This window comes from Perca fluviatilis, chromosome 2, assembly GCF_010015445.1.
Source record: "Perca fluviatilis chromosome 2, GENO_Pfluv_1.0, whole genome shotgun sequence".
In the NCBI taxonomy this organism is placed as follows: Eukaryota; Metazoa; Chordata; class Actinopteri; order Perciformes; family Percidae; genus Perca; species Perca fluviatilis.
Genome location: NC_053113.1, coordinates 45,551,350 through 45,578,282, shown reverse-complemented (window position 1 = coordinate 45,578,282; position 26,933 = coordinate 45,551,350). Strand labels below are relative to the sequence as shown.

Below are 26,933 nucleotides of genomic sequence, written 5' to 3'. Positions count from 1 at the left end.
GTAGGATCTGGTGAATCTAGCTTGAGTAATACTAGGGGTGTGGGCGGGCCGAAATGGAACTGCTTTGAATTGATTGAGTGTTCACAGTAGCTGTTGGTAACTTAATTTATTCTGTGACTCCTATGACAAGTGGGGTCCCACAAGGCTCTTTACTTGGCCCGATTTTATTCTATTAGAATCCACTGCCCCTTGACCATATTATAGGTCATTTCACACACATTACACACATTGTTACGCTCTAACCCTCTGCCATCAAAAACTGGATGCACTTTGTCTTTCTATAATTGAATTCTGAAAAGCTGAAGTATTACTCCACATCTTGGACTGATGCCAGCTAAAACATGCACCCTCAAACTTAAGTTGTTTTGCTTACCCCTAACTACAGTCAGCAGATTATGAGTCTTGTTCAGTCATGCTGTTTACAAATCATTTACTTGCCTGAATGATGCTGCAGTTGCCCATCTACAGTTGGTGCAGAATGCAGGAGCAAGGCTTCTGATTAACACTAAACACTGAGAACATATCTCCCTAGTCCTGACCAGATAACATTGTCTGATCTTTCAACTCCTTATCCTGCATTAAGATCCCACAAGTTCCACCTATGACTCAAATGTATGTTTTTCTTATGTTCTTATCTGTTTAGTTAAATTATTTTATGTTTGACCATTCCATATGAAATTCTTGTTGTATATTTCGAGGTACTGTATTGTGTGTACACCTGTGAATCATGTTGTTATGGTTATGAAAGGTGCTATAGAAATAAAGTTTACTGACTTAATTGGTACTAAAAGTCAGGATATTTGGACCTCTGCTGCTTTGATTTTCACAATTTTCCTAACCCTCCACTGGAGTACCCCTCTATGTTAGTGATGCGATGTAAAAGTAAGTTGCCTAAGTTAATAGGGGTTAGGGAAAAGTCCATAACACATTGGTATATTCTCATGGAGATAATTAAAATGTGATCTGAGCTATACTGCCTGATACAGAAGTTATAGTTTAGAACGGTCCAAAGTTCCTCAAGCTTAACCTGCTCTCATGCTCTTCCATGACTCATCTGTCTTTCTGATGTTGTCAATAAAATATGAACTCTATACTTCCCTTCTTTTCTTGCCCAAATCATTTGAATCCAGTGATGAATTAAACTTCCATAGATAGAGTATCTGAAAGGGTTCCGATAACCTGACCCATTGCGGTCACTGTATGTCTTCATTCAAAAGTGTATCCTTTTATATCTTTTAGCCCTTTTTTCCCAATGTGAACCTCTCTTCCCATAGGCATTATTACTGTTTGTGCCGCTCTAAAAGCTTGAGAACCCCTAACATTTCCACCTTTCAAACCTTCACCACTTTTTTTAATGCTCTTAAATCTGTTGAAGTGTTTTTTTGGCTGTATTTCTCCTGAAAATAAAAGTTGACCGTTGACACGTTATTGGCTCTCCACTTGCTGCAGACGCTCCTCTAACCTTGGTGTTGGGTGTTTTTGTGCTCTCCTCTCTGTTCTGCTCCGTTCCTGGCTCCAGGATACCCAGACCACATGGTGTTTTCTGAGTTCCGCAGGCGCTTTGATGTCCTGGCACCACATCTGACCAAGAAGCATGGCCGCCACTACATTGTCACAGATGAGAAGAGGGTGAGTGTTTGGCCTGATGTTTTGAAGTGCTGTTGTGTGTGGCTGGATAGTGACTGTTGATATGATGGAAAAAAAGAGGTTAAAAATACACACAGGTATGATTTGGATTGTTATCTTTTATGTCATGGATGTGAAAGGATAAGGCTTTTATTTCAAATTTTCTAGTTGTCAACAAATCTAATGAAAAGACTAAAACCAACAAAGTGCTAGTCTGTCCCTCAGCCTCAGCCGAAAAACCTGCCATGTAACATGCCATGTAACATGCCATGTCATCTTTAGCAACAGACAAATGAATGTTCAGCTGTTTCAAAAAATGATTGATACTTTGTTACTCTACCGACTCATAATCTATTGGACTAATATCCCAGTTCCAGTTTTTTTTAACCCAATATGTTCATTCTGTTCTGATTGAAGAAAGATACAGTATTCTAAACTGTGTTAATAGGGCTGAAAGATTTGAGAAAATATTCTAGTATTTTTTGACCGTTATTGTGATAGCGATTCATGTGATTTTGTTTTTTTTTCTTCTTCCCAAAGTTCCTTCTGTATTATTCACCATACACAAGCATTACATCATTATATAGTGCAACACAACATTGGATACAGTCAACATACAAACTACTCTTTCATGTAGGCCAGGCTTTTGCCATGGATTGCGCTTAAAATATGAAAATAAGATAAATGGACTGATGCGCGGTCACACATCTGTTGTGTGAGTTCCGATATAGCTGTTATAGTTAGCCGGGTGCTGAAGTTGACGTCAACATTCCCCTTCCGCTCCCTTATCTCTCCTTACTGTAACGGGTGGTTGACATCCACTACCCTTAAACTGTTGCTCCAGTGTTGCTCCAGTGTTGCTCCAGTGTTGATGGCGCTACTGGCTGTATCTGGGTTTCTGACTTTCTCTTTTCCTTTTGAATAATGTCCAAATATCCTTTTTGTGAACATGAGCTGAATTGACTGACTGGCTTGCTAGAGATCAAATAATTCCAAATCCCCAAACATGCAGGTGTTGTGCTGAGTTCTGCATCCTCAAGGGAATGTAATGATTTTTAAGGCAAAGTATACTATTTAGTTTAGATTATTGAAAGTCATGCTCACTGTCAAATAACTGAATAAAATCAAAATTTACATTAGTTTAAAACATAAGAAGTCCAGCTCCATATAGATAAAAAATAAAAGATAAAAAAATATAAGTTTGTAAATAAATGACATATACAGTGCTTAGTATAAGTGAATACACCCATGCTAAAGTTGACTAAAAAGAGGAATAAAAAAATAATCTTTTGGAAATTGATCTTAATGCCTCAATTAAAAATGGTTTTATTTCAGTTAGCCTAATAGCTGGTTTGATTTGCATTGAGAGATGATCTTATGGAAAGTACCCCATGCCAATCTCTAGGTATGGTGAAGGGTATGTGATGATGTGGGGGGGCTATTTTAATTCCAAAGGCCAAGGGAACTTTATCAGGATGCATAGGATCCTGTATCCATGAAATAACTGGCCTTTTAAAAATAAAAATCTGCCTACCTCTATGGGAATTTACCATAGGGCTGTACTTACTTATGCCCCCTGTATTTTAAGGAAGAACATTTATTTATTTACGATACATTATTATTATATTTATTCCTCTTTTTAGTCAACTTTAGCATGGGTGTATTCACTTATGCTGAGCACTGTACGCACATGTATATTTATGATCACACTGCATTTACTGCTGAGTTGTACAATCTCACTGCCGTGGCCAGTGTTGCTGTCTTCAGTTGGTTGGTTCGGCACTGAATGTCTGTAAGATGGTCTCTGTTCCGCAGAAGCTGGTTAGTATTTATGGCTCTAGTCAGTGGAAGCAGGTCACGAAGAGGATGGTGTTCAGAAGTCATGTCTTTAATTTAAAAACTACATAACCATCTTTGTCATGTTCATCAATGATGATAAATCATCTCAAGTCTATTATTTTTAGGTTTAGAGTAATGTTTTATTCGACTCAGTAGTAGTAGCATTTCCTTGTTTCCCGAGAGTTAAGGGACATTCATTATTCGGCAGAAATTATCCGCCACAGCTAGAGGGGCGTTCACAAAATGTAAACGAGCGGTGAAGGTGGTCATAGTGACGCAAACGGTAGGCTAATGCAGGCAAAACACGGAAGACACAGGCATTTGTATTCTTTAATTTAAGCCTAGTTGTGTACACAATACAATAATCAGTCTGTCCACATATCTTTTAGGAAGAAATGTTTGGGTAGGTTCAAGCCTACATTACCCAGCGTCCTTGGTGATTAATCATTCATCCCTAGTGTTAATGACAAGAAGACCTTGTTCTCATGAACTGCGGTTTATAGTATCTTGTCACAGAAAAAACTACCAATTTACGAGGACATAAATCCAATTCAAAATCTGTTTCAGCCCTCATGCTCCTTAAAAGAAACAGTTTTTAGAAAACAATGAGCTTTAGTTGTGACACAGAGTTGTATTGTCCGCTGTAATTGATAATAAATCCACCCTGGTATGTTTAAAAGATTGATTTTTTTTTGTATGAATGTCCCAAAGGATCATCAAGAAGCATCAATTATAATTATGAAGTTATTGTTCATGAAAACGCTTACTCATCATGGCTTATACTTCTATACTACGTCTTCTGTGGCTCTGGAGGATCTGGTCCTACAATAATAAAACTTACCCTGATGATGTCAAAACTGTTAGAATGTTGAAAGTATGAAGTCTGGAGATTCAGTATTTCTCTCTCCCTACCCTCTACATTCTAATCTTCCGGTGTGAACAGAATCTCTTTATTCCTCCTCTCCTCTCTGCGCTGTCCTCTTCCTGCTCCAAGAGCGCTCTTGTGTGTAATTAATTATGATTGCACAGGCTGGCAGCATACGGCTACTGTACTGATTAATTACCGGTAGTGGGAAGAGCTCTTTCTTTCCTCCTCTCTCTCCCTCTCCCCTCCCATTCCCTTGTCTCGTTCCACTTTCTTTTTTTTCTTTTTTTCTTGTCTCATTATCTTTCCATTTCTTTTGTATTGGAGGCAGAACAGTTTAGGAACATCCCTGAGCATTTGATTAATGTCTTCTCTACATTCCGTTCAGGCAGTATATAGTAGCTTTGCACAAAGGTGTGATTGCCTGTGTGAGTGGGAGGTATGGCTGCTGGAGGAAAACATCTCTACATTAAGGCCTTCTGTACCTGATGTGCAAAAATGTCTTGTCTTGAAGAGGTAAATAATGTTTTTTCAGGTTATTTAGGAAACTAAAAATCTGAGTGTGCCTGCCTGTTTGTGTGTTTTTGAGTTAAATGTGGAATACAAAAAGAATATTGACATGACTAGCTGCTGTCAACAGAGAAGATTTAACTGGATTAATTAAACAGATGAGTGAAATCAAGCTCCCCTCTCTTTTCCACAACACACTGGCAGCAAAGTAAAGATTCCTTGGAGATGAGCTTAGAGAGGATAGCCCACTCAGAAAGAACTAATGGTACCCAGTTCTCTGGGGAGTCGGGAACCAACAGAGGGGAAGAAAGAAAGCGAGGAAGATGGATGAAAGGAGGCCGTCTGAGACAGTGAAGGGCGTATAATTGGAGGAATAATATGAAAGAATTGGTTTTCAGAGAAAGTGACGAGAAGAGAATATTGGTTTGCTGAGCCCGTTGTAGAAATTTTGCCAAACAAAAATCCCTGTCTTTCTGCCGCCGACAGCCCAGTTCTGTCAGTTCCTCTTAATACAGAGTGATGCAGCCATAGTTTTAGTAGCCAGATGGTGTACCTGCCAAGAGCTTTTCACACCAACCATGCAAACAACACAGGGGAAATCCACCACTTCATACATCATTCCTGTTGGCGTCCGGTCCTCTGTGGAACCTGACATGTAAAGTTCCATAGTTTTATTATGCTGTTTTTCAGTGGAGAGTTTTAGTGGTCTTCTTGCTGTGTAAGATGGTCTCTTAGGCCAGTGTTTCTCAAACGTTTTTCCGACCAAGGACCACTTACCTAATTAAAAAAAGCATTTGCCAACAATATCCCCCAATATCCCCAAAAAGCCATTGATCCATCTTGTCAGGGGACAGTAATTGTAAACGTATTCCTCCGTATTTCCTTCCAATATCACACTGATCATTTGTGGCGTAAATTGGAGGCATTATCGCAAAGCAGTCGGCTTCATTGCTGAAGTCCGACAACACAGAAAAAACGGCCAATTCCAATGATAATTTTTTAATTTACAAACAAATTTATTTAATTTAGAAAACAACACATCTATGGTCTTCAATATTTGGCTTTGGAGTCGCTGGCAGACAGTTTGAGAAACGCTGTTTTTAATTTAAAATTAAAAACATGATATTTTACCAAATCTACTCGTGGACCACCAGGAGTCCCTTGTGGACCCCCAGTGGTCCACGGACCACTCTTTGAGGAATACTGTCTTAGGCTACACCTAGCTCCAGTAGCAGAACTAATCTTCGTCCTTACTAACACATATCACATGACCATTCGCGTATACTGGGCATGCCCGTGCCAGTGTAAACAGGAACCAGCATGTATACTCCACCCGGTCGCAAAATTACGAATCCCACTATGGCCATGCCAAGACCCGCCCTACGAAGCAGCTCGATTGGTTGGGGTTAGGGGATTGGTCAGGGGATAGGACCTGTACATGTAAGCATGGACAATTGTAGTGTGTGAATGCTATTGAAGGGCGGGGCTTGGCATGGCCATAGTGGGATTCATAATATCGCCACCCAGTCGGTGGTAGTAGCTTGGTTGCAGAAAAGACAACGGAGGATAGGACGAGAGATTTCTTAGTTTGGATAGCCATAAAGGTGAAGCTGTTACTGAAAGTAGCACATGACTACAAAGTCAGAAACGGCTGTATGTCCATGTTGAAATACTCACCGATAGTCAGTCCAGGGTGTTGTAGCTTGCTTTTTTTTTTTTTCTTCTTTTTTTTCAAGAAAGGGTCATGTGATAGGAGCGTAACGAATCAGGGAAGGGCACGTCATGACTGATAAGATCCCGTCAGGAGGCAAACGCTGGCGTTAGAGCTGTAACAGTTCCAAATTTTGCTATACAATTATTGTCTCAGTAATAATTGCGATTACCAATATACTTCTTTCTTTCTGTCAAATTTTTGAAATATTTGTTTATTCATTTATTACATTAGTTCAGTAATATGTAGTCTTCCGGAAAAAAAAGGTGGGGGGTGGTGATGGTTGGCAAAAAGGAGGTTATTTAGTCAGCGGGCTTGTTGGGCACAAGATTACAGGCCAATTTCTCTGCTTTGAGGCAGCTACAGCCCAAGATGTTTGGAGTTGCTATGGCAGCAAGTGACAGCTGTCGCCAGCATAGAGCTCAACAGTGACCGCCCACTGTTTTAACGGCTCTGGTTCCGGAAGTGTTTTTCGCCATTCAGTTGTTTCATTGATATTTCGAAAATTGCTTATATGAAGTAGAGATTACGGTTATCAGGTCAGCAATTCGATTCGATATCTCGATGCATCACGATGCGTCAAATACATTTTTAGTATTAAAGCCATGTAGCATATTTAATTCATAGCTTTTCAAGCTTCAAAAACCAAACAGTGCATTCTGCAGTGCTCTAATACTAAATAAATTGGATACATAAAACTACAGCACTGAGCACATGGCACCTCCTGAATGTGCAAAACATAACAGAATATGTAAACAGAAAGGTTGTTAGGCCTACATTAAATTGTAAACAGAAATAATCGATTATGGCCCAGCCGATTATCGATGCAGCATCGCCCACGATTCGATGCATCTATTATTTGATTAATTTCAACAGCTCTAATGAAGAGTTTTAAGTCTGGAACTAAGCCAACCAGCTACGAGATGAATAGTGCGCATAAAACATTTGATTTACACAGATATTAAACTGTGTAAAGAAACTATCAAAGACTTCAATAGCAGAAGATTGCTCCAGCTGTTCACGGTTTCGCGGGTAACATAGATGGTTGGCCCAATCAGAGACATTGCTGTTACGCTTAGGAATGTGGGTACTGTATTTTTTCTCAATAAGATCGCAGATAAAACATGTTTTTCTTAAAACAAGGTTGATTTCATACAGACTTCTAGCTTTTACAGGAGCAGAAACTTCCATTTCACAACCACGTAGCTCCTGGTCAGTCTACCTCAGATGGTTTAGACATTATGGCTGATAATCGCCAGTAGCGTTACATTTCCCCCCGGCTCATTTCCTGGTTGTCCTTCTCCATAAACAACATGAAATCAAGGAGAGGGTTAACTTCTCCTGCTACATATTCCCCACCTTGGTCAGAAAACACAGGGGAGAAACTTTCTCTCACTGACTCTAGAGTCGCTACTCGCTCTGAAGCTAATCGCCGTCACTCTCTCACTTCTCCCTCGCTCTAACACACTCCCCACACATACACAAGCCGGCTCACACCAGTGCACAACACCAGGCCACTTACGTAGGCTACGGCGAGAGCTCTGCGTGGAGCCTCCGCACAACTGTAAAACGGCCTTAAGGATGTCAGTGTCTGTCAATCTGACCGAAACATTGAATCAGAGCGAGATATCTCAACAAGTGTAACAGGGGGACTCACAGTAAAAGAGACAGTAAAAAAAAAAACAACCCTCTTAATGATGTTTGTGACTGCCTGGCCTTTCTTTAGTGGCTCCATCAGGACAACGCAGTGTTTCCTTTAGGATTCCTTTAGAATTACTCTATTCACACACACAACGAGGCATATTTTCAGTTGTGATTGAACTGCATTGTTTTAGTTACAACTTTGATCTTGACATATAGACTAAGCATTCTGTAGCAAATAAAAATAAACCCACTATTAATTACTTTATCTTAATGCAGTGTAACTACTTCAGCATGTAAATAATGCACCTAAAATACAAACGTGAGAAAGGGCGTTGAGCAATCGCTATTATATCGAATCAGCAGCCACGTGCAATCCAGCTAACAATGAACTGACAACATAAGTTATACGACTTACAGTTCTTAAGGACGTAGACACCCAATCTCAACTGGCTTATCATCCGGACAGCGTCTCTTTTTCTTTTCTCCCTTTTTCTGCCGAGTGACGTGCGTGCCCGCTCGCGGTGTGAAGCACGTGTCCGCGCTATTCTCCGACATGCCCTCTAACAATGCAGCCCAATTTCCGATACCGTGGGGGGCAGAAATGTTGCCTTGGGGGGCCGCCACGGTCAAATCAACATAGAGGAAACACTGCAACGTTTTCACTTGTACACATTAATATCATAAGAATACCATAAAATGTACTGAGCACATTCATGCCTCCCAGAGCACAAATCCTTTCCCCTTGGACACTGTAATGTAAGTGTTCCTTAGCCTTTCCTGTAGCACCACCCCCAGGAAAAACTTTACATTTTAAGCCTTACGCTATGAGAATAGACAGATTCAACACTTAATCTATTGCAGCATCAAGAGGGCTTGTGGAAAGTCAGGATTAGTCTTTTTTTTCCTTTTTTTGTTAAAGGACAGTTTTAACAAATATTAATCAGAAAGTGAGATTCTTAATCCTTCAGCATCAGCCCCTAAGAGTTGAGCCATGACAGCCAAACAGTCTGCCATTTGTCTTCTAAAGGTTGGGTTGACACGATGGATGAAACCTGACAGAAAATTGACCTGAGAAGCTTCTCTTTCTCACTTGTTTTGTCCCTGGAGGCAGCTCGGGGGCGGGGAGGTGTGTGTGTGTTTGTGTTAACTGGTGTTTGTTGCTATAACACCAAGCTAGCATCCTTTGGGCAACCAGGTCATGTGTTCTCTCAGAGGCAAGGCTCGCTGGTTTGTCTTTATCTGTCTGCTGACTGTTTGTTCTGGGTTCCAGGCGGTGGAGGAGTTGCTGGAGTCCTTGGATCTGGAGAAGAGCAGCTACCACATGGGGCTGAGCAGGGTGAGTGAAGTCACACACATGCACATGCACACTTTTCTACTTATTATTCATGTAAGGACTGTTACTATAATGCTGTAACTTCTCCAATGATGGCCAGGGCCTTCATTAACCTTTACTAACTGCAGAGAGAAGCCTTTATTTGATGCAGGCGTGTATTAGAGAAAGGCCTTGTTATTATAAATATGTTTTTTATCATATTTTCCTTAGATATCTCTCTGTTTTCTGTACTGCTGTGCTGTTCATTTTCTGTTGATGCTGTTTGCTGCTATTGCAAACTCGACACTTCCTCCACAATTCTAATTCATGGCATACCAATTGTATCTACTTTGTTGCCTTTACGTTCTGTGTTAAGATACTGTCAGTGAAACTCAACACTTCCTGCACAGTATTTATATAAAATAGATATAAATATTTAAAGCAGTAAGTTCCACACCATAATCAGCCATGTTGGTTGTTGCAAAATGTGTTAACAGCGCTCGTCTTTACTAAGCTAAGTTTATGCTCGCTGTAGTGTCCCTGGCGAGCCCAAAAATGACGTCATTATGTATTTTGCGCGTGACGTACGAAGGCTCCACAAGTTGTCAGTCATAAACGGTTGTGATTGGCCGGCTTGAAATCTGTCTGAATGGGAGGCGGACCAGTATCTGCCAGAGCTAATTAAACATGAGCTAGCAGATTCCTAACCTTCAATTAACTCTTTATAGGAATGAGCATCCACACGTTATTACTTGTAGGCAGTTGTCTGTTCGTTGCAGGTAGCCCTAAAAACTGACTTAAAATACACCACGTCTCATCAAATCAGGGAAAAGCTGTGGTGGGCAGCTTGTCCTATCCAGACAGTTTTGGCAGTTGCATCTTTGTTGTTGCCATCAAGGAGTGTTGGCTCCAAGTCCCGACGTCTCTTTTCACGTGGTGACACTCTCAATTAAACGCACAATTAGAATGTGTTTTTCCATTCTATCCACCTACCTTTCTAGCATGAGGTGTGGTGGCCATGGAGAAGTCAGTTCTTGTTTTATTCCCGTGCAGTGACGAGTCTTCACGCTTCCATTCTCACCTTCACTAGTCCTGGTGTGTTTTTGTTTTGAATCTTTTCGTTTTATGGGGAGGAGCTGATCGCTGTTGCTGTCTGTATCTGTGACCTTTGCTAAGCAGCAGTCAAATACTGCCTGACTCCAACTCTTTGAGATAAAAAAAAAAACCTAGCTAATCACAAGGAAAAAGACAGGCTGATGGTTTTGTTAATTAGATCTTTGGATGTCTGTGGAATAAAGAACAGTGAGCGCCTTGAGCTGTCAATTAGAGAAGTTTCTTGGCAGATATCGCAGGGAGTTTAACCTTGCCTTAGTGTTGGTGCCTGTCAGTCTCTACTTTTTCCAAAGTCCAGAAAAAGTTTCAAATCCAAACTTTTTTGTTCTGTGGTGTTCATATTACTAATATTACTAATGCCTCTTGTTTCACATGTTTTGTACTGGCAGACGAGACACACACAGGTCCAACCAACCCATGTGGAAAGCAAAACCAAACCCACACACTGGGCCACTTTATCTATCTAATTATACTGCAGTGTGGGAATCATTTTGAATAATGAATAAATGAGCTGCATCAAAGTGGAGAATACCATATGATTATTACAGTGGCGCATCACATTACTCTGAATCAGTCATATCTTCTGCTACAACAGGTACCTGCCAAGTCGGGCTGGGCGATAGATACATACTGTATATCGACCGATACTGGTTTTTCAAGGCCGATACACATACCAGTTATTAGTAGTTAATGAAACCCATAACCCATATTTGGAACCAATATGCATTTACAGTGAAAATGAAAATCTTGAAGTCAAAATTAAGATTTTGGAATGTTACAAATTCCAACACAAAACTTTGTTTAAATGCTTTAAGCAATTATTTAATAAATGAGAAACTTTCAACATGATACATGTTAAAAGATAGCCGGATAGTGTTGTGGGCGGGACATTAAGTCAGACTCAGTATATGTATACCTTCATTTTGACGTTGGAATGAATATCATCACCTATGACTATTGGGTACCTTTCACATTTAACCGATTAATAGGAATTGGCGTGTCTGAAAGTGACTCAAAAACAAACTGCAGACTGTAGCTCCCTGTGAAACATGCAGTGGAGAGAGAAGCTCGCACTTACACGCTCTCAGGTATCGAAATTTAGATCGATGTAACGCAAATCACTACTCGGTAGTACCGACGTAATTCGGTCATTACCCTGAAAGGTATCACATTCGGTAACCAACCCTACCCATGACACACAAAGTGTGGACTAGGGATGTAACGATTACCGGTGTAACGCTAAACCACGATAAAAATGTTGACAATACGTTTTTTTTTTTTTTTATATCATTATTATTTTGGTGGATTACCACCAAAAAACCGTGTGTTTAATCCTTCCCAGCATCATCCTAGTCTCTTGAAGTTGCCGCGCAGGCGCACTGCGTAGCCTACAACGTGCGTTTCTTGAAGTAGGAATCATGGTGGAAGGAGGAGACGACAGCGCTCAGGACATTTATCAGCCCTCTAAGAGGACTCAGTCTTAAGCATGGGCATATTTTGGTTATTATAAGAATGCCGAAGGACAGTTGATTGAACATAGTTATCCTTTTACACTTTTTGAAATTATTTGAGCTTGTGTAGGCCTATCAGTGCTTTCTGAACATATTGAACACACTTTTAAAAATACCACGGTAATACCGAAAACCGTGATCATTTTGGTCACCATAACCGTGAGGTTACATTTTCATACCGTTACATCCCTAGTGTGGACTGTGCAGGTGGCTGGCAGATGAGCCCCTCTCACTGCCAAACTGGCCCTGTGGTTCACTGCCAACTTGTCAGTGGCGCTCTGCCCGATATCAATACACCATCCCTACACTGACAAATGGGTCTCCGAGGAGCACAGCAGTTCATGTTAACCAGATGTGTCTCCTCCAAGGCTAGTTTAACATAATCTGCCCACAGCACTCACCTGTTCTCCACCATCCATAATGTACTCCTATCTAGGCCTAGGTTACGTTTAAAATGTTAAGCCACTAGAGCCTCTACCATACTGTAGTTCCGTTCTGACAATTTATTTTTTGGATAACTTACTTTAGAACATTTCTCTGCTAAATGCATTTTTAAAAATAAATGAACAAAGAAGAACCTGATGTTCTTCTCATGTATAAATACAAGAAACTGCTTGAGAAGAAAAGCAAATTTTAATAAAGAAAAAATATTAAATTGCTACGTTTTTGTATTTCATACACAGTTCAACATTGTATAGTGGTTAAATCACAAGGTCCGTATGCCATCTAAACAACAATGACTACGTTTACATGCAGCCAATAACCCGTTCAAAACCGGAATATTAGCAATAACCCGGTCGCGCACGGCCATGTAAACACCGGCAAAACCCGAATATGCTCATATTCCGGTTTTTAAAAACCCGAATATGCTACCTGGGTTACTCCTTTTCTAACCCGAAATTTTGGTCATGTAAACGCGTATCGGCATATCCCCATCAAAAGGAACATTGATTTGTGTTCTCGCATGTTATTTCTGTCGCAAAGGAATCTTGGTCTTTTAGGTAGAGGAACTTCTTGTATGCGGCAGAAAACATAGTTATAATAATAATTATATACTATAATAATATAGTTATATCAATGCAGAAAACCTGCGCGCAGTATACCGGAGTAAACAAGAAGTAGAGGTAAACATGTCGCGAGACGCAGCACAGACAACACTTTTGAGCCGAGGAGGAAACCAATTTCTTCATTAGTGTGGTGAAAACCATGAATATAATGTCTTTTGTTGAGCGCAGAAAGTACCGAGATAGTGAGATTTATAAGAAGGTGACCCAAAAGTTATTGGGTCTTAAGGTTGTCCGTAGGCTACGTCCAGACGCTAACCGTGCGTCGCCGTTTACGTCGGGATATCGCCATTTGATTACAAATGCCACGTATACAGGAGTAACTCTCTCTGCTCACGCATGTAAACGGGTTATTCCGAATGTTTCAGAAACCCGAATAGTGACCTTAACCCGACCATAACCCGAAAATTGACAGCTTGTAAACGTAGTCAATGTTAATTTCTGGCCATACTCCAGACTATACACTCTCCTCTGCTCAGCCATTTTGAAAATTACAGAGTTAGAAACAGTCACATCCTCTGAAGGACAAAGCGTCACTCAGATTCTGCTTAATGAATCTACTTTCACAAAGAGCTGCCAGCTAATTCAGGGCGGAGGAACAGAGCAATGTCTGTCCCCAGATACACAAATGATCTAGACGGAGTTAGAGGCATTATGATTGGCTTTTACAGGGGCCTAGTGTCAGGCCGCCATGGCTTTTTACAGCCAAAAGTGAAATTGTGCACTTATTGGCATTCAAGAAGAAGCACTACTGCTGCCCAAATCATCAGCAAAGGAGATGAAAGACACAGGAATGTTTCTGGACAAGACTATAATCATCAGGCCAGCAAAATCACGGAGATAGGTCCTCTGGACAGGCAAGAAATGAACAAATAATAATAAGCACAGCACATTGCAGCATTTTTAGGTGGCATATTTAGCGAGATTGAACAATGACCTGCCAGCATGAACAGGTCTGCAGTTTGTCAGTTGATTCAAATGTAAGTCATGCTTCGACATACACATAAACACTGCTGAGCCCTTAACACTTATTGGTCGCCATTTGACAGATGATCTGCGTGGCATCTCCAAACAAATAATGGAACTAATCAAATTCAAATGATTTTGCTTCAATATGTGCTGCTGTGCTTCCCCATCCCTGTCAGAACATGAAGTAGTGTTTTAATACATTATTCTCTTACGTCATCATTGTATCATAAAAACACAATTTCAGAAGGTACGATGATCGTATGTGGGCCGCGTGAAATAGTCAACCCCAAATAAGCTACTAAAAGCTTTTCAGAGGGGGCCCGATAACTATAAACATACAACAGAAAATATACAGACACTGAAAACACAATACACAATAGACTCAACACAGCCAAATACCACAAAATACAAACGACCCCAGTACATATATAACACTCAAAGGATATTCAGCAATCATATGTTATAAGGATTGTTTTCTTGAAGATGGAGACAGAATGCAACAATTTCAAGTTTTCATCAGGCTCGTTCCAAATCTGCGGTCCCCTACTCGCTACACTCAGGCTCGTGCACTTCAGCCTTCGCATTTTGCCAGTTCAAATAACACACTACGGAGTGTTTCCTGCTTCGGCTTCTACAGTGCTGTCAGCCAAAATGCTGGTCACACTGGGCAGCAGTAGACAAAGCATGGCCAGAGTGTGGTGTGGTTCAGAAGTAGTCTAGTAATGAGTCCCAGAGCTGAGAGCATCAGAGGGGCAAGCGGAAATGTCAAAACACCCGCACCCTTTGTTTTCTCTGTGAGCCAGCCACCAGTGGCGTCAATGTCCGTCATTGCGGGCCGGGCAACCTGTCATGACGTCGCTGTTTTATTTCTCAGCATGAATGCACGTCAACTTCAAAAGAGCAGCAGTTTAATGACTTCCTGCATCGGTACATTCACACCCTGTTGACTACTTCTTCAATCTGTGTGACGCGTTAAGTTTAGGCTTCAAGCGTCAATTAACCTGGGTCAAATGGCCCATGTGTGTTGGGGAAAAAATGGACAGGAATATATTACAAATAAATACTGGATCGGACACAGTATCTTTACTCAAGTGAAATACTCAATAATAAAGGAGTCTGATCTAGGTCAGGCCCTCCATAGTTTTGACTTGCAGTACAACAAAACATTTAATAACAGTCCTTCAACAGGACGCACGCTTAAGCTTGATTTATGCCTCTGTGTAAAATCTATGCCGTGGCTACGTACGTAGGTACGTGGATACACAAACCTACGCCGGACCCTACGCCTTAGCCTGACTTGCACCTCTTAAAAATGTAACTACACGTCACGTCGCTCGGCCGTGGCGTGGTAGCGTTGCATTTCCCCCGATTTCCTGGTTCTCCTTCTCCATAAACAACATGAAATCAGGGAGAGGGTTAACTTTTCCTGCTACAGATTTCCCACCGTGGTCAGAAAGCACAGGGGAGATACTTTGTTTCTCTCACTATGACTCTACAGTCGCTACTCACTCCGAAGCTAATCACGTCACTCTCTTACTCGCTCTGCCACACTGCACCACACACACACACACACGCCGGCCCTGCCAGTAGATCGACGCACACACCAACGCAGAAGTATAAACTTCAGGTCACTTATGTAGGCTACGGCGAAAGCTCTGCGTGGAGCCTCCACAGAACCATAAATCAAGCTTTAGTCTTACCTAGCTTTAGAGTCCAGTTCTACCTGGGTGCTATGCCAGTTGCATGTCGGAGGTCAGTGATTTGCAGGAGAAATGAAAGACTTGGTTGGTCATGGTAAATATTTGGAGGATATAAAGTAATGGAATTCAGAAGCTGTTGTATACATGAAAGTTATTGGATATAGACTTCTCTGTGAAATTGATAAGTGCAGTGTTGGCATGTTTCCATTTATAAGCGCTCTGTTATTTTGGCAGAGGTCCATACTGATTTTGTCTGTGTGCCAAAGAGGACTATGTTCAATCCATGCAGAATGTCCAGTATGTTTGCAGCTCGATCAGTGAAGATTTTTACAGGGTTACAAAACTCTCTTACTGTTGTTGTTGGCTTCATCTACATTACGTTTTCTTCAAATTTAACCATGCCAACCTGGAACTTAAAAGTATTCTCACAAACCTACAGGATTTCAAGTGGATTTCATCCCACTAGAAAAGTTGTACACTCATTCGCTCAACATTGCTGTTCAAAGTCTAAAGTCTTGAAGTTAAAACACACAAATTTTCCCTAATAAATTTTTTTTTTGCAGTTGTATGTGGCCGCAGTATGTGTGTCTTAGTCTATATCCACGACGTTCCACTTCCGTGATTGCTCCAGTGCCGCCAGAAATTCCACCGGATGTCACTCTTTTCGCCCGAATGTCCGTTACCTTCCTCTTTCTTTGTGTTGTAATTCTAACCTCCGGTGGATTTGTGAGGACTATGGTTAACTGCTCCTCAGATCTCTGCAGGGTAAATCCAGACAGCTAGCTAGACTATCTGTCCAATCTCAGTTCCTTCCCGAGGCTATTGTGCACTGCAGCGGCACTGGGCACACCGTCCGAGGCGATAGTGATTGGTTTAAAAAAAATGATCCGGAATGCTTTGTGGACTAGTCAGACCTTCCTTCGCAGCGCTGTGGAGGAACGTTTGGCAATGTGAGGCTAGTGTGAACTTAACTTAGCATTTCTCCCAAGTAAAGAACTGTGGGACTTTGCCTTACCTCTCTCTCTCTCTCCTCCCGCAGGTGTTCTTCAGAGCGGGGACTCTGTCCAGGCTGGAGGAGCAGCGAGACGTTCAGACCAGGAGGAATATCTCTCTGTTCCAGGCTGCCTGCAGGGGATACCTGTCCAGACAGGCCTTCAAGAAGAGGAAGGTAAGGCTGCTGCATATAGTGGCTAGGTTCACTGTAACACATCTGAAGAGTCCATCATGGTACATCATTGTAGCCTCATCTGTACTGCAGTTTAAAACTAGGCATACTTGATAAAGAGCTCATTTCAAACAGGAACACCTGTTGGGTGATGGTAGCTGTAATGAATATAGGTGAAACATCAGATATACAGGGAGACAGGGAGCGCCTGGTTAGTTCACCTGGTTAGGCGTGTGCCCAATGTACAGAGGCTCAGTCCTTGTCACAGCGGCCGCATGTTTGGTTCCAACATGTCAATAAAGGCAATAAACAATATTATATAATTGATATAATTATTGCCCATTAAAAAAAAGAAAAGAGAAAAAAGTGAGACGTCACAGAATACAAACCCATTCTCAACAAAAACAAACACCGCAAGCTTTATACTGGTATATATTGGAGGGGTGTCTGGTTGAAGGCAATTTTGTAACTTTCTGTCTGTCCTTTGTATGTAATCTGTGGCCCTAGCTTCATACATGGAGAATTTAAAGGTGGTTTTATCTGCTGGCCCCACGCAGTTAACATGGTTAACAAAATACCAGAGCTTTGCCTCGTGTTATTTATTTGTGTTTTCTGGTGTTAAGATGTAAGACAGAGCTGCTGTGGCATTTGTTCTCAATTAGCTGTTAGGGAAAGCACTTAGGAAAATACATGGGAACTCTTCAGAGAGCAAAATGCTGGCAGTGGCGAAATAATTCCCTCTGAGATGAACTGAGCTGCTTGTTCTGTTTCCTGGTGAGTGACTCCTTGTCATTTGCCTGGCTCCCCCTCGACTGATGCTTCAGATCACAGTTCCCTGGTGGTCAGCCGTCAGTCTGCTGAAGCAAAAGAGGCCTGATTGGATGGACAGATGTCAGTCTCCTCTCCACCGGGATTCTACCACTGTCCTTGTATCTTCTTCAACCACTTCAGTATTGGTTTTTAGCTGTGGGATATCATCCTCCTCACATTATCAGTCTTATGACTGCTCAACCTTACACTTATCCTTCCTGCTTTATTGGCATGGCCATATTCATATCCAGTATTGCCAAAGCACTATATGAATACTATTTGCAATAACATTGTTACAAATAGGAGAGGTGTCTTTTTGCTGCTGAGCGTGTAGTGTAGCGTGTCTTTTTACAGCCCTGAGAGGGAATCAGAACTGTAAAGTCGTGGCCAAACAGATAAGCTGAAACTATCTATAAAGCTCCGTAAAGATTCAGATTATAATTCCCTGCAGGTTCATCACTACCAGAGACCTTTTCACATTTTTTGATACATTCTTATTAACATATCTATTGTAGGCACTTCAGAAACTGTGCCTTTAAACGAGCCGTCAGGACTTCCATGCGGTTGTGATGTCGCAAGTAAACTATATATAGACAAGCCAGACCCACATCAAGATGTTGGGTCTGGGAACTCCCCATTGGCGGGGCTCAATCCGAGGGGCGGGATAAATGGTTGTCTTTCAAATTCCCTCTGCATTCATAGCCAACCAGAGCAACGCTAGTTGATAGATTAAACTTTTCCCGTATCCGGTCGGCAAAACTCCGAACGTATCTTCCTTTTTTAAGAATGACTTCAGTGCTTAACTCCGAGTCTTTGAAGCCAATTCGAAAGACCGCTGTTTGCCAGCAGCAGCAGCCATCTTCAAGTATCGTTGTTTTCAAGTAGCAGGGAATTCAGACGGAACCGTCGCAACTCTGCCGTCCTTATGTTAAGCCCGCCCTCCGACTCTATACACAATGTGATTGACATGACCAGAATTTGTTTTTTTCCAGCTCGCAAGCCAACGGAGAGTTGCTAGACTGACCCTGGCTGCAAATTACATTTGCTGTCGCTAGGATGCGTCTAGATTTCTAGGCTAATATATAGGTAGAAAGTGTTGCTACAGTGCTGTAACAGTCATTCTCTGGCTGCAATGATGGTGCAGAGACTCCAAAAGTGCAGATGCAGAAGACCAGGAAATGCTGACCAATAAAAGCAGACTGGGCTTTTTCAGGAGCAGTGCTTAAAGAGACACACGCTAAAAGGGAGCGTTCAGACAGTTTTTGATCATTAAAGCATGTAAACATGTTCTAGTAGAACCCCAAAGTACAAGAATGAACCTGAAAATGAGCATGACCCATGTATCACTTATGGGACCTTTATTATCCCAAAGACTCCAGTCTTGTTTGCGGTTTTTCAGAAGCCCTTTCAGATTAATACATTGACAGCATTTTGACAGAGTATTACGATTATGGGCAACAATTAGGGCTTGCAAGCGCAACTGCACACTTGTGCTGTAAATGAAGGCCATGTTTTTCAATGTAGAGATTCTCCAAATCCATGTTTGGATCAAGAGAACTGTAGTAGTTTTACCTGCTGCTTCACAGCTCTCTTTGGTCATTATGTCCACACCCAAGTCACTAGTGCAGCGACAAGGACAAGATCCCACACTGGCTTCCCCCCCACAATCAATGCCTGCTCTGTTGAAGGTAAAGCTGGAAGAAAAGTTGCCAGGCTATGATCCCTGGTCTCTGACATCATCCATTGGTGTGTGGACGGCTGTTTTGAAGCCTTCAAGAATGTGGACGTCGCCATCTTGGTTGTCTGAAACCAGACCTGACGATTTTTGGGTGGAGCTGAGGAGGATGACGCGGCCAAGCCAGTTTTGTTGCAGTGGCGCTGTACTAAGCTAAAAGAGGGAAAGCGAGTAATCTAGTGGAGATTTACCGGCGGGTAAACACAGACCTCCGGGTACTGCCGCCATTAATCTATATCCTTACGCTAGCGCTAGCTAGCTAGCTCAGAGACACACAGAGAGAGGGTCAAAGTTTAAGATGAAAACACGGACAACAACCAAAATCAAGTTGAGGTCTATTTTAATGTCCACATTGTTAGCATTGCTAAGCCTCTGCTATGATTGACAGGTCGGCATTTAGCCACCCCCTAAAGCATCCCCTGCCTATTTTCCAATACTAAATGGGACCATCATTTACTTAATGAACATCGTGCTGTATTGAATACGACTTGAGACCATAAACTCATTATGAAAATGTGTACTGAGGTAATAAATCAAGTGAGAAGTAGGCTTATTTTCCTATAGACTTCTATAGAAACAGTCTTCTTTTTGGAGCCTTTGGAGTCGCCCCCTGCTGGAAGTTAGATACCATGCAGGTTTAAGGCACTTCCACATTGGCTTCACTTTTAAGGGAAGCTTGGTCCATTATTGTTACAGTCTATGTCGGTAGTGGGCGAGTGCTGTATTCTGTGTTCATGTGTCCTCTAAAGACCATCGTGGCATTTCAGACGTATTGGACAATAGACAGTGAAATGAAAGTGTTTGAACCCATGGAAATACATTACATCGTAGCCAAATAAGCTTTCTGGGTGCTTCACATCCTGCCCTTGTAAAGGATTTTGCATCTGTGTTTTTCCACCAGAGTGAGCCTGACAAGTGGAATACATTGCTGCTGTGTGCTGACTGAAGGGTGCCAGTGGGGATCTGTTGACTTTGTGTGTACGTTACTTCACAGAAGTTGTGATGTTGCTTGTGGAGGTTTCTTCATGTGAGCACACCGTTCATTTGGTGCACAGTTTGTGTGTGTGTGTGTGTGTGTGTGTGTGTGTGTGTGTGTGTGTGTGTGTGTGTGTGTGTGACTGGTAGAGATTAAGCTTTGGATCCCCATTCTCCTTTTATTATCATTTCAGTTTATTCTTTCCTTCTGCACTGGGCTCCGGCCTGCCAACTGAAATGACTTTCCAAGGGTATTTGGGTTTCCCTTCTCTCTGTGTCCTCCAGAAGACTCACTTTGAGCCTCATTTCTCGGGGTCAATAGTAATCTCATGCAATTGATGAAGTTTGGAATTGGGTGCCTTTCCTTGTGACCGCAACCAGTTGCTAATGTGTATTTTGTAGGGATTCAGTCTCAGGAAGATAAGAAGACACTCACACTTTAGTGGCTTTTTGAATGCACCTCTGCATCCCTCGCTGCAGTCATTTTCCTCTCAATGCTCAGTGGATTTTGCTGTACGGATTTGCAATTCCTGATCTCCTCACTGAGGTGATAGGTAATTACAGAATGTAAAATATAGAATGGATAATGCGGTAAAATGCTGACCATTCATAGTATAAAAAATTGGGTTTGATTTAATGAAAATCTTAAGAATTACGACTTTAAATCCAGCAAAGTGAGAGTGGAGCAGTCACCAGCATCTGCAAACTCTTCCCAGTGTTCTCCATCTTATTTATTCGACAGCGGGTGAGAAAAGTCATCGCGAATTTCAAACTGACCGTGTAGCAAATCTGTATCTTCTCTCAAACTGTGTCACAAATCTGTCCCTTTGCATTGTCCCGTTTGGATTCAAACTTTCATTTGTTTTGTGCTAACTTGTAGTTTTTTTTGTCCTCGATAAACAACCATATACTCAGAAAGGTAGATTTAAATTTGCTCAGACCCTCTTTATATTGCCTCAACATAAAATCAATAAGTTTGTTCCCCCGTCTCGTCTGTATTATTCCTGCTCCGGGTAACGTCTCCCGATTCCTTCCAAGTTCTCTCTCCCCGTCAGGGGGAGCCGCGTTCAAAGCACTCCGGGAAATATGTGAGAGGAAGAATGAGAACGAGTAAAGGGAGAAAGGAAGGGAAGCTGGAGAAAGAGAGACTGTGCCTCGCCACGGGGGAATAGACAAATAGAAGAGATCCGCTGGCTTCTTTGAAGCCCTGCAGTCTGTCTCTCCTCCCTCTGTCTCTTTGACATTCATGGGGAATAGTTGAGAGTGGAGGAGCATGGGGGATTCTACTGCCAGCCAACCAACACTGAGCCTAATTAAATAGTTGCCTAAAGACAGAAACCCCCCCCCACCGGGAACAGGTGGGCTCAGACAGAGGCTGCTGTGTGTGTGTGCGTGCGTGCGTGCGTGCGTGCGTGCGTGCGTGCGTGCGTGCGTCGTGCGTGCGTGCATGCCAGGTGTAAAGGAGAGGTAGAGGACAGCGGAAGACGCACACGTCATTACAGTTTATTCTTCTGTCGCTTAAAGTGACCACTGTTTACTTCTGCCACAGCATGCCCAATCTTTATGTTAATATTATTCATGTAGGTGTTAATGAGTGATGAGCAAACAGTGCAAGGTTTTTACCTTCTGCTAGTGAGTTCTAATCAGCTGCATTAAGTGTAAGTGTAAGTAGGCCAGGCATGCAGAGTCGGGGCTTACACAGCATGACGCTGCGTTTCCATCCACCTGTTTTAATGCATATTTTCAATTTGCGCATAAAAAAAACCTTAGTGGAAAGAGGAATTTTAAAAGATTTTTTTTTAATATTGCAAAAACATCAGTATGTTTGGCTGAGGTGGAAAGGTTGGTGTATTGATAAGCGCACAATGCAATCGAAAAAAGTGCAACGGAAACAGACTTGGCGAACAAATCGTGACTTACATTTGACTTGAATGTCCGCTGAAGTTTTCGCTCCATTCAAGAGACTTAAAGTAACAGCAGAAGAAAACATAACGTTATGTGTGGAGCGATTGATACATGAAACAAACCGCATCATCATAGTTTGAGCCAGTGGTGTATTCTACGTGATACGCAGGTATACGCAGTATACCCACTAAGAAATTGCCAGGATTTCCATATTCCCACTTAAAAATGTGCAATGATATGCAACAACACAGTTTTGTGACAGAACTTTCACTTGGGATATTTGTATTCACAAATACAGGGTCGAGTAATGTGACCGCAAACTAAACTAACGCTGCAGAAAATGCAGAGAGACTTTTCTCATCTTTCACCGACCTGCTGAGTACAGTGCGTAGTGTGTGCCTAGCTACCGGGCCCAAATGCTCCGCCTACACTAACGCCAGTATCCTCCCTTCACTGCACATTTAAGACAAATATAAGTAGCCTATTTAATTTTGTCCTCGTTGCTTTGGGGTCAACTTTTGTGATCCAGGCTAAGGTCCCTGATGTGAAAGCCCCCTTACTGGTTTATATTTGATAACATTTTTTATATATTTTGAATGTCATCTGTGTTTTCCTTCCCATATGATTAATAAAGGTATTCCCACCATAAATTGGTGAATCAGAATGAAGGTAATGAAGTCTTTATTAGCCTGGGGGAGGACACCCAGACCAGAGAGGAAGAGGAGCGCTGTGTGGCTATATTTTCAGGCCGAAAATTATTTTATTTTATTTACCTTTTATTTAACCAGGAAGAGACTGATTGAGATTAAAAATCTCTTTTTCAAGAGTGTCCTGGCCAAGACAGGCAGCAGTACAACCACACATACTGTACATACAAACACAAAATACACAAAAACACTTAAAACATAAAACTGAAACAGCAAATCCCTCAAAGTCAACCACAATCCTAAACACATCAGGCAAAACATATGCAGCCACACATGTGGCTGCCTCCAAGTCAATCAACATCCTCTTAAAAGCGACCAATGAGAGCAGCTCATTAAGTTTCATGGATTTCTATAACTCGTTCCATGTGGAGGGAGCAGCAAACCTAAACGCCTTTTCCCCCAGCGCAGTTCTAACCTTTGGAACAGACAGGAAAAGATCCTGGGAACGAAGATTGTAAGTCCCGATACTATTTACACTGATATAGGTCAGAAGGTAGGATGGAAGTAGACCTAAAATAGCCTTGTAACTGAAGATATGCCAGTGTTGAAGTCTCGGTGTTGATAGAGAAGGCCATCCAACACGTTCATACAGTTCACAATGGTGAGTGAGGGCTTTAAAACCAGTGACCAGAACCAGAACCTCAGAGATCCATGGTATACAGTGTCCAGTGCATGTAAACTTTGAGACAAAGCATGAGCATGTGTACAACATGCAGCAACCAGCCTCTTTCTAGATTTGAACGAAAGGCAGGATTTGATTCTGAAATAAAACCCTAGTTTTATTACAAAGGCAACCCTCGACTACCTGTTAGACTTCTCGGACTTCTTCTTACTTCCAGCTGAAAAGTAGATTGAATATCATAACTTGAAACAAGTTTTAATAATTTACTGCAACAACTGTTATGTTATCTTGGACATGAAAAAGGAAAAATTGAATCAACCTTAAATAAGAAATGTTGCCTTTTTTTCTGAGTGGAAGCTTGAGAGAATAGTGTTTTCCTTTGCAAGTCAGGGGGAGTGTGGGAATGGGACGTGAAGTGTTCAGATGAAGATTAGAGTGAAATGGCCCAGGTCATTGTTTCTCATGTTGCTCTTCAAGGCTGCTGATCTTTCCTTTCATCCTGCCACACTGCTGCCACATAGATCTTTCCCCTGCCCTCCATGCTTTTAAAGCAGTTACTGGTCAGAACTTTTTCCAGTTACAAGAACATTTCTAAAATAAATAAGAAAAAAGAGAGAGAGGGTTTTTTCTCTGATGAGCAACATTTCTGTATCAGGACCTCCCAGTCATGCCAGCCTTTTCTGTAGAGAGCAATTTGTCCCAATTGTGCATTATGAATGGCTCTTCAAATTACCTGCAGTTAGAGAAGAATTCTCTTCTCTTCCGCCTCCTCAACAAGCTGCCAGTGTGACATTGATGGTTTCATTTGTGCTTGAAACGTTAGCACGTCTCTCTGTCTCAGATAGAGCCGTCAGTCTGATCATTTTTAGGCATGTGTGATGGGGCTGGTGAGTGCTAACTAATCTTTCAAACTTCATGTTGTTAGGCATCTCCTGTCTCGAAGAAAGTGGTTGAGAAAAGGTTGTGTTGGTTTGATTCTATAAATGGCGGCTGTGTTGGAGATTCTCAATCAAAGAACCATCTTGATTTTCATGGAAGTAGTAGATTTTCTCCACGTCTTATTTTGGAGGATCCCCTGGTCAGCTCAATCATTTTAATTGTATTCACCTCCCTCATATTTGCTTGAAGATCCACAAGTGAAAATTGTAACATCCGGTCAACATGGCCCGCATCACAGTATATCAACAGAAAAATTTACAAAAGTACAAGATACTTTAAAATACCGTTAAATTGGCATCAGTGGTGACCTCTTGCTGCTCGAATGGGTGTAAATAAAAAGTCCAACCAAATCATGTCATCACAGTGTTTTCAACAATCTGCCTTTCTGCCCAAAAGTCATCACAACTCATGTGATCACAATCACTCTCAGATAGAAGAGATAGGCCAAGGCACATGCTTTAGACATGCTCCCAATGACTTGACTTATGAAAAAAAAGATTTTCCCATGAAGAAATATTCAAAATGTTACAAAACCTTCTCAGTGCAACCATCTGAACCCATTTGATTATCATTTTGATGTTGCATGAGAAACTGCTGTTGGTTTCACTACGTTACTGGCTCAGTGTCTTATTATCTTGTGGGCATAGCAGCACACTGTCGTGGTGAAGAGGGAGCCTGAAGAAAAAGCTCTCATTTTACTGGACACTCAACTACTGTAAGGGCTTTTGAAAAATGTATGTAAACAAACTGCCCCGACACACACTGCCTTTTCAAAAAAGTTTTTCTCTCATTGACCGAATTAATACTTTGTGGCTTGCCACAATTATGGAAAGTGGTAAATAAAAGTTTGTGTATTATCCCACTGATGGAACACTACATCCACATTGTTCTATAGACACATCAGCACATAGAGAGACCTCCCAGCGCCATTTTGGTTACAGTTGTAAATGCAGTATGCTACCCTGAGAACAACAAAAACTCTTTACAGCTGTTGCATCACCAACTGTTCAGTCTTGTGTTCTTCCTCTGCCTTACATTGTTGCATGGGTGTGTGACAGATCCAGGATCTGGCCATCCGCTGCATCCAGAAGAACATAAAGAAGAATCGCGGTGTCAAAGGCTGGCCATGGTGGAAGCTCTTCACCACTGTCAGACCTCTAATAGAGGTGCAACTCACTGAGGAACAGATCCGCGGCAAGGATGTGAGTACACACACACACACAAATTGTTGTTGTTTTCTTTAGTCACAACTAAAATAGACTTATAGAAGTCAGCATTATTGCTTTTATGTAAGTTAGTAAAATTAATTATAAAGTGCTTTTCACAGATTCAATCAAAAAGTGCTTTACATGGCATGTAAAACATATAAGAGAACACAATACATAAGACAAACACACAATACACAATTAAAATGACAATTATACATAAAGTGCAGACAGGTTAACCAAACGGCATCCTAAATTGGTAGGTCTTTATCTGACTTTTAAAAGAATCCGAAGAAACAGCAGACCGTAAGGGTGGAGGCAGAGCATTCCATAGTTCAGGTGCTATGGACTCAAAAGGCTTGATCAACATGGGTCTTAAGCCATGTGCAAATTAGACCTAAGAGATCGAGCTTATGAGTCTGGGAGCTGGATATTATCCGCATATAAATGGTATGCGATATTAAATCTGTTCATGAGCAAATATAAAGAGAATAACAGGGGCCCCAGTACCAAACCCTGTGCGACCCCACTGGACAGTGGAAGAGAATCAGACAAAAAGTCTCCAGTAGAGACGTTGAAACTTCTGTCAGTAAAATACAATGAAAATCAGCCTAAAGCTTTGCCTGATATGCACACCCAATCATGTAACCTCTTAATCAGGATATGATGGTGTCCTGTGTCGAATGCAGAACTGAGGTCAAGAAGTACCAACACAGAACCCTTACCCACATCATATGCTTATTCATTCACTTTATCTGCTGTGTCCCCACCATCATGTCTGTCTGTCATTAACATCCTCTGTCTTCTCCCTCTCAGGAAGAGATCCAGCACCTGAAGCAGAAGCTGGAGAAGGTGGAGAAAGAGAGGAACGAGCTGAGACTCAACAGCGACCGCCTTGAGAGCCGGGTAAACATACACAGACGAACAGGATTTGGATCATGTCTGAGAATCATCTTAGAACTCTGAGAAAAAGAAAACAGTACATATATATATATATATATATATA

At 41.7% G+C, this 26,933-nt stretch overlaps 1 protein-coding gene across 18 annotated transcripts in view; it reads left to right on the top strand.

Annotated features, from left to right (window-relative positions):
- Positions 1-26,933, top strand: part of myo18ab (myosin XVIIIAb) — a 168,488-nt gene that overhangs the window by 85,742 nt on the left and 55,813 nt on the right. For all 18 annotated transcript variants that reach the window (XM_039791360.1, XM_039791353.1, XM_039791346.1 and 15 more), the window contains 5 exons: positions 1,520-1,629; positions 9,466-9,531; positions 16,904-17,032; positions 25,781-25,924; positions 26,744-26,833. In XM_039791360.1, coding sequence (XP_039647294.1) covers positions 1,520-1,629; positions 9,466-9,531; positions 16,904-17,032; positions 25,781-25,924; positions 26,744-26,833 — 539 coding nt within the window. The remainder of the gene's footprint in view (positions 1-1,519; positions 1,630-9,465; positions 9,532-16,903; positions 17,033-25,780; positions 25,925-26,743; positions 26,834-26,933) is intronic.